At 35.4% G+C, this 8,705-nt stretch overlaps 2 protein-coding genes across 4 annotated transcripts in view; both read left to right on the plus strand.

The window, feature by feature from the left end:
- LOC111453753 (cyclin-H1-1-like) overlaps positions 1-4,899 on the plus strand; it is a 7,652-nt gene extending 2,753 nt beyond the window's left edge. Inside the window, exons 5-11 of one of the 3 annotated variants that reach the window (XM_023094977.1) lie at positions 104-211; positions 1,597-1,665; positions 2,275-2,333; positions 3,817-3,901; positions 4,091-4,179; positions 4,297-4,379; positions 4,592-4,899. In XM_023094977.1, the coding sequence (XP_022950745.1) occupies positions 104-211; positions 1,597-1,665; positions 2,275-2,333; positions 3,817-3,901; positions 4,091-4,179; positions 4,297-4,379; positions 4,592-4,650 (552 nt within the window). In that variant the 3' untranslated portion in view covers positions 4,651-4,899. Of the gene's footprint in view, positions 1-103; positions 212-1,596; positions 1,666-2,274; positions 2,334-3,816; positions 3,902-4,090; positions 4,180-4,296; positions 4,380-4,488 lie in introns of all 3 variants that reach the window. The other 2 variants (XM_023094978.1, XM_023094979.1) reach the window with 2 other exon arrangements.
- A 1,463-nt stretch (positions 4,900-6,362) lies between these two features.
- Positions 6,363-7,596, plus strand: LOC111453610 (dof zinc finger protein DOF3.4-like). The gene has a single exon (XM_023094757.1). It carries the CDS (start codon positions 6,756-6,758, stop codon positions 7,464-7,466), a length of 711 nt encoding a protein of 236 aa, XP_022950525.1. The 5' UTR covers positions 6,363-6,755; the 3' UTR covers positions 7,467-7,596.
- Positions 7,597-8,705: the final 1,109 nt, after the last annotated feature.

Consider the following 8,705-nt stretch of genomic DNA (forward strand, 5'->3'; position numbering starts at 1 on the left):
TTTTTTTTTTTTTTTTTTCTTTTTTTAAAATGTGGATTCTCCAGGCGATGCTTAAACTAGATTCGTCTGTTTTTTCTTGGGCATTCTTTACCTTCTTATAAAGTTGGTTACAATTTTTCCTTCTCTTTCATTGATGTTGCACTTGGTGATAAATGGTGCATATTTTCAGGAACTATTCCATGAGAACACTGAAATGCTTCAAATGCTGAAGGTAATTGTTTCATTGTTCAATGTAATAGATATACTGTTGTATGGGTATGTCCGGTCTTTCAGTTTTTACAGTAAACCTGTTGACCAATGCACTGATTTTAATTGGTGAAATTTCTTTCCATGGAGGCACAGATAACTCTAGTCTATTTGTTGCTAATTTCAACGTGAAGTCAGAATTATTTGCTGCATTTTTCTGAGCATTATTACAATCAGTCAATGAGATCAAAGAAACCTGTGCATGTGTTGACAAGAAATAAATGCATTGATCAGACATATAAAACAAGGGGCAGCTAGGAGTCAAGCCCCTAAAACAGAGCCTAGTGAGTAATTTTTTTTTTTTTTTTTAATTAAAGTTGCTTTACTTCTCAACTTCAATTATTGTAAGATCCGCAGGTATTCCTTGAGATTATCAGAAGTATGAGTAGGAAGAAAATAGAGTGAGATGAAAAGTGTGTTTTGTCGAGGATTACTAGGAGTGAGTCACACATTGGTTAATTTAGTGGAAGATCATGAGTTTATAAGTGAGGAATACTATCTCCATTGGTATGAGGCATTTTGGGGAAGCCCAAAGCAAAGCCATGAGAGCTTATGCTAAAAGTGGACAATATCATACCATTGTGGAGACTCGTGATTCCTAATATGGTATCAGAGCCATGCCCTAAACTTAGCCATGTCAATAGAATCCTCAAATATCGAACAAAGAATTGTGAGCCTCGAAGGTGTAGTCAAAAGTGACTAGAGTGTCGAACAAAGGGTGTACTTTGTTCGAGGGCTCCAGAGAACGGAGTCCAGCCTCGATTAAGGGGAGGCTATTCAAGAGCTCCATAAGCCTGAGGCTTATAGTGTACTTTGTTCGAGGGGGAGGATTGTTGAGGATTACTGGGAGTGAATCCCACATTGGTTAATTTAGTGGAAAATCATGGGTTTATAAAGTGATGAATACTATCTTCATTGGTATGAGGCCTTTTGGGGAAGCCCAAAGCAAAGCCATGAGAGCTTATGCTCAAAGTGGACAATATCATATCATTGTGGAGACTCGTGATTCCTAACATGTTTTTAGTAAGAACGTTGCCTTATTTATTTTAATAGAAAACAATTTTTTGTTACATATGCGAAAGTTGCCTCTCGTATAATTGCAAGATAGTTTTGTTCAGTTCAAACTGTTAGTGAGTTTATTGGTTGACATACTTGTAACATAGTTGCATCAAGGAAAAATCGATGCTTATCTTATGTCTCTCTCTCTCTGCCCCTTTTTTGAAACTCTATTTTATATTTTTTTATTATTTACATCATGCATTTTGAACTGAACTGTCTCGTTATAATTCACATAAAAGTGCTTGATATAAAAAATTAACCGTTTGTTGACTTTGTTTGTGATTTCTGAAGGAAACAGCAATGTCAGAGGTTGATAATATTATGTTAACAGATGCCCCACTCCTCTTCCCCCCTGGGCAGGTGCTTATTTTCTATTATATTTCCAGTACGAAATTTTCTAATTTAAGACTTAAATCTCTACAATGATTCTTTAATGTACTGGTGCTACAATTGAATTATTACTGGACTGAACTTAAAGTTTTGAATTTACCCTCGGCTAATCATTTCTTCAGTTCAACACATGGCTAGATGACGTTACATTTCGTAGTTCAATAAAGAAGTTCAGTTTTCATAGTTGTCACATCAGGATCTTTTCATAATTCTTTATTGTGTTTGTTGGGTTTCATCTCAGGAATTCCCTTTGAATTATTTGCGTAATTATTCCATATAACTGGAGAGTGGGTGGGAGAATGGCCTGGTTATGCGTAAAATAGCTTGATGACGAACATCCAGGAATTAGGTTTATGCAATCAATTCATGCTAAGGAAGTGAGGGGTGGAAAAATACTCTGTGTGTGTGCGCGCGTCGAGAGGGGGTTGGAATCTTTACATTATCTTTCAGAGAGGTAGAATTTGTTTAGAGGTTGTCTCGATTCATTCCTCTTCTATTCAAGAAATAAATTTTATAATGTTGATCTGAATGATAACCTGGTCACGTACTATTTAATTCTATCTTATTGATCACATGCAGTTAGCATTGGCTGCATTATGCAGATCAAATCAAGGTCATGGAGCTATTGACTTCGATAGGTAAAACGTTTACTGCTCATCTACATTCGTTGAGTTATTTAAAAATTTCCGTCTCGGAAAAGAATTACAATGCTGGATTTGTTATTGCATGCTCTTAGACAGTTTCGTTAGGGATTGTAATTCCATTTAAGTTCTTGTGTTGGTTGAGTAGTTTTTTTTGGCCTTCTAATGTCCTTTCATTTAATTTAATGAAAGATGATTTATTCATTAAAATTTTGAGAAATCGTGGAGAGTTATATGGTAATCATCCGTTGGTGTCTGTTACCATCTAACAATTGGATTATTTTTTTTATAAGTTTGGCTCCTAGTTTGGGCTTGTCTTTTTGTATGAAAGTGAAACAATGATCTTGATTATATTCTGGCTGTATTGAAGCCGGTGGAGGTTGCGGGTTTAGGCATTGCGTAACTAAGTTCTTTTGGCAAAATGGTTTTGGTGTTTCTTCAAGGAGCTGAATGCCCACGGTGGAGCCTAATTGCATGTAATTATGGACTTCACCATTTGGCATAGATTTCAGGTAGTATGTTGAAGAGTTCTAGCAAGAAGCTCTGTCTGCTATTGCTTTGGGTTTTCTTCTGTTTTCTCTGTTAGTTAATTGTTCTATTGGAGATGGCTTGAGTTCCGAAATTTTTAAGGATTCTTAGGCAGGAGAAAGACCCTTTTGTATTTGTTTCCACATCTTTATCATTTGTTTGATGAGAGGATGCATTCCGTAGCCTTGCCTTTTCCCTCTTTTGATAACTCTTCCTCTCGTTTCCTGCATTTTTGCTGCCCCCTCATTGAGCGAGAGGATGTGAGGGTGTCAACGTTCTTTCTATTGTGTTTCACTAGGTGACTCCTCATGGGAGAATTTTCCATATCCTTTTTACCCTTTTAGGGAGCCTCTTTATTCTCTTTTTGAAAGGTTAAAATTCCTAAGAAAGTGAAATTCTTGCATGACAAGTTTTGTGTGTGAGAGTGAACACTATGGATCATCTTGAGAGACTTTCCTCTTTTGTTTGTGGTCGAAATGGTGTGTTCTTTGCAGGAAGTAGGAAGACCTCGAGCATCTTTCTTGAGAGTGCCCTTTGTTTACTCCCTTTGAAGTTAGTTTTTCGGGACTGGAGTGCTCTATGTTGGGATAAGTTATTCTGAACCCTCCTTTTTGGGTTGAAAAGGAATAGTGGAATGTTTAGAATGGTTGAGACTTGAGATATTGGTGAGGAGCTTTGCGAGGCGAGTAGATTAAACTCATATTTGTGAGTGTTTGTTAATTGGACTTTTTGTAATTATCAGATTGGCATCATCCTTTTGGAAAAGGGAAAAAACTTCTGCTTTCATGTATTGAAAGCTGATTATGTTTAATCTTTTATTAGATAAATTATTTTTTAAAATTAAATATTAAATAATAAAAACTCTTCCCATCTCTTATTGGAAAATGGCACATTCCGTTGTTTCCATCCCTAATATTCAATGATTCATTTATTCTTCTCACTTTAAGTGCAGACACCTGGACAGTATCCTCTCTCGCCAAAAATCTGCACATACAATTTACGAGCTCTTTGAGCGTATAAATTCAATTGAATCGTGGGTATGAAATTGTCTTATCTTTTAACTGATTGAATCAGCAGTCAAAAATTTAGACTGTAGTAGTAGTAGTAGTAGTAGGAAGACATAAATTTAGCCGATTGCCTCTTTTGAACATTTATATCAATATCTCATACGAATCTGTGGTTTGGTTTCTTTTCTAATGTGTTATTGTGTCGTGCTCTCTGTACGGGTCAACAGATATGCCTTCCCATCAGAAAAGGATTTAAAGCACATCAACAGAAGATTAAAATCTTGCTGGGGACTGGGCTCCAATGACGAGTATTTTATTCAACCTTGTGATACCTTAAATAGAATTAGTCTACCTCTTGCTTAATCTAGTACCCCTTATATTTTGTTTCCCAGCTGCTAATTACAAATTCCATCCAAACTTGGCAGGAGTGAAAAAGGGAGAAGAAATCAAAGCACAAATCAAAGAAGAGTTCGAATGAAACGCAAAATATACCTTCGCACAATTAGCTGTATGTCTGCAAGACCTTGCCTTTTCTTGTTCTTCAAGTTCTGTTGTTGAAGAAAATACCCCGTTCGAACTTTTATTCCATCGGTCAAAGACTTATAGGTTGAATGCGGGTGTGTGTCCTAAATGGGCTCGGCATATTATTTGGATTTGTTGCCTATGCCACAGCATAGTCTAGATCCTCGGTGTATAATTAGGAACATTGCTGCTTGGCAGGTACTCTTATCTTAGCCACCTTTGCTTCTGCTGACAGTCGTTTGCTTTCAATCAGGTAAACTCAACCTCGGCAGGGTAAGGAGTTCTCTTGCATGAAACCAGCATCCTTGAGCCGCGTTCAACATGAAAATACGGAAAAGGAAAACATCTTATCAAGCACGGATAAAATTTGTCCCCTCTTTGGTACTCAATTCTCTGATTTTATTCTTTTCTTCGGTCAGCAATATTTGTGGTCAGTGTGACCAAGAAATTTCTGCCAAGTAATGATAACATGGGGACAAAATTTTGAATTTCAGGCTTATTCTGTCTTAGATTTTATTTTTCATTTTGTTCTGTCGATGGTAGAGATTTCTAATATCTCCTTTTCTTCTTCTTTTTGGGTTCTATTCCAATTTCTTTCTTCATTGAATAAATCCTTTTAAAAAGAAAGAAGTGAAAATAAAATTTATACACAATTATTTTGTGGTATTTTCCTTTTCTTTTATAAAATAATTTCTCTTTTTGTACTAGGAGGACAAAATACAAAAGTTTCTATTACCTTTCTCACGAATTCAAATTTTTAAGAGTTAAATTTGAGTTTTATGTCTAACTTGTGAGTTTTGAAGTTGTAGTCATAGTGACATAGATGGCAAACAAAGTGCTCCAGAGAAGGAGGCGCTCAGGTGTAGAGAGGGCTGTTCGAGGGTCTAGAGAAGAAAGCCTCAAGAGAGACCCTATAATGTATTTTGTTCGATGGGAAGATTGTTGGAGTTTTGGATTGATTAAAAAAAAAAAATTAAAAGAACCCAAATCTAAAATTTTTATAAACCAAGTAAAGTTGAAAGGGTGGAGATCCCAAAGAGAGTGGAAGGGAAGATCCAGGGAGATGCAAAAGATGAGAACGGAGAAAGAGAAATGAGAGACAGAATCGAAGTAAGGAATAATGTATGAACAGAAAATGCCAAAAACAAAATCCTTCAACACTTTTGCTGTGCATTCCCTGAAAGCGACATTTGATCGATTGGTCTATTCAATCCTAAACACTATACATAAAAATTGCATTACACCCAACTCTTTATTCACATTTATGAATTTCAATTTTATTTTTTCAATTAACCTATTAATTAGTATATAATTTAATAGATAATAAAAAAGAAAATGCAGCCCTCATACGAATTTGAAATATATTTTTATAAATAAATAAATAAATGAGGAAACACCCAATTATTGTTCCCCACGCTGCCCGACAAGACATGATTGTCTCCCCCTCTTTCATTTTTATTAAATCTACGTAAATAATTGTGGAATTAAATCTACGTAAATAATTGTGGAATTAAATATGCGTAAATAATCGTGGAATTAAATATGCGTAAATAATCGTGGAATTGGATCACGTGGCATTATCACTTCATTCTCTTTCGCCATTGGTAACTTTCACGTTTGGAATTTATTAGATATTTTTAAAAACAGATTAAAAGTTCATAAATACCCATTTTTCGTGTTTAATAATTATACTATAAAATTTAAAATTATTACGATACAAAGATGATTTTAAAATTAAAAAAAATGGATTAAACACAATTGAATGTAATCGATTTTAACCACGAAAAATGGGTATTTTTATGAATGACTATGAAATACATCCCAAATTTTAAAGGGAGGGGTATTTTTGAAATAAATAAAATGTTGAAGGGTATAATGTAAATATAAATTATAAAATATAGGGAGGATTGAGATTACATTATTTATAAAAGAAAAAGGAGAGCAATAATATTATTGAGAAGACGAAGAAGGGAAAGAGGGGAAGGAGCGTAAAATAAAACTATCAGATAGCTGCGGCTGCTGCTGTTGTTGGTGGTGGCAGGGCAGAGAGACGCAGAGATTCAAAGAAGAATGGGGGTTAGGGTTAGGGTTAGGGCCTTAGGGGTACGTAGCCGACCCGCCGTCTGAATATTGTCGCCCTCAACGCAACACCAACACTCTCTTTAAAGCTGTTTTTATTCTGTCTTTCATTTTTGTCTCAGTCTGCTCTGACCGCTCTTCTTCTTCTTCTTCTTCCTTATAATCCCCATTTCCTCATTTCTTAATCTCTGCACTTCCAATTTTCGCCTCTCTTCCATTGAGTTCTTTCGTTTTTCCCTTTTCGATTTGGTGTTTTTTTTTTTTTAATTACTTATTGTGTCCAATGCCTTCCGACGTCGGTGACCACCGCAAGACTGCTTCCAAGCTCCTCGGATCCGGTGGGGGTGTCTGCCCTCCATCGGAGCAAGAGCACCTCCCTTGCCCACGCTGTGATTCAACTAATACTAAGTTCTGTTATTACAACAACTATAATTTCTCTCAGCCCAGGCACTTTTGTAAGTCCTGCCGTCGTTATTGGACTCATGGTGGGACCCTTCGCGACATTCCCGTCGGTGGTGGTAGCCGGAAGAATGCTAAACGCTCTCGTACTTGCTTTCCCGCGGCTACGGCGGTTGTCTCTTCTTCATCTGGGTCGTTCGGTTACTCTGCTTCTCAACTGGATCACCATTCGTTACCGGCGACTTCGATGCTGCTGCCTCTTGTCAGTGGCCACGGCGGTGGCGGAGGAGACTCGAAGGCGGCCGGTGGGAATATGTGTGGGAGCTTTACGTCGTTGTTGAACACACACGCTTCTGGGTTTTGGAGTTTGGGTGGGTTCGGGCTCGGGCTCGGGTCGGGGTTCGAGGATCTGGGCTATGGGGCGGCTAGTTCTAGGGTGGCTTGGCCGTTTCTCGGACTGGGAGAAAGCGGGCACGGCGGAGCGCCGAATGCGTGGCAGTTTGAGAATGGAGACGCCGCCGGATTTGTAGGGGCTGCTGATTGCTTGTCTTGGCCTGAATTGGCAATTTCCACTCCGGGGAATGGGCTTAAATGACCATTTACTTTTTTTCTAGTTTTTTAGTCCTTTTTTTTTTATATATCCTTTTGTGAAAAATGTGGGTTTTAAAGTTAAAATTTTCTATAATATTAGTGGGGAAAACTAAAATCAGAAACTTTAATTAGGAAGATAGTCATAACCTTTTCTATATATTTATTTTGTTACTTCTCTTTCACGTGTCTCGTGTTTTTATTGAATGACAAATGAGTTGTGTAATTTTAAGATAGATTCGTAAATTACCAACAAATTTATAGTTCATCCTCGCTCAAGAATAGTTCACCTACTTCTTTGAACGAGAGACGATCTTGGATCATCCATAAACTTATTAATAATAAGAAGTTTTATTGATTTGACAAATTTTTAAAAAAATTATATTATTAAAAGACTACACTATCCAATTACAAAAGTAAATTTAAAAATTCATAAAATTCTATTTTTGTACCCATAACAAATTATGTATGTATTGTGTGGATCTAAATATAATTGGAATAAGTCTGGTTTATGGGTAAATGATTAATTTTTACATTAAAAAAAATTAAAATTTGTCGATTTAAGATCTAAGCACACTCAAGTGAAATGAAATTTATTTATTTTGCTTGTAAAATCGCACACGTAAGATGAAACTAAAAAAAGAAAAAGAAAAGAATGAAGAGTATTAATATTGAATAATAATGCACTTCATAGTTGTTAGTACGACCAGCTACGAAATAAATGAAGCCAAGAGAAATATATTTATTGTGGGTAATTAATGTAAGATTAATTATTATAATTATATATATATATATAAAAAAGGGGTAAAGTTATGCTAAATTAATTCCATAATGGTCCATAATTTGCTCATCAATTTCTTTTTGGAAACTAATGCTCAGAATAATTGGTGGACTGGCAGCTCAATGATATTGTATTTGACTTTAGAGACCAAGTATTTAAATACCCTCTATTTTTAAATAACTTTAAATACTGTCTTTAATTTCAGAAGGTTTATTGTGTTTCATTATTACTGCCAAACAGAATTATAATTTATTAGATGAAATTTTAATTCATTAATCAATTTGTATTTATTGATTGTACCTAAAAAGGTAAAACATTCGTATTTCTTGTTCCAACCACTGTAAGCTCAGAAACATATTTATTTGAAACAGTAAATTTATAGTTTGAATTAATAAATATTAATTGCATATATATATATATATATATATATATATATATATATATATATATATATATATATATATA

The sequence above is a fragment of the Cucurbita moschata genome, unplaced genomic scaffold (assembly GCF_002738365.1).
Source record: "Cucurbita moschata cultivar Rifu unplaced genomic scaffold, Cmos_1.0 Cmo_Scf00015, whole genome shotgun sequence".
In the NCBI taxonomy this organism is placed as follows: domain Eukaryota; kingdom Viridiplantae; phylum Streptophyta; class Magnoliopsida; order Cucurbitales; family Cucurbitaceae; genus Cucurbita; species Cucurbita moschata.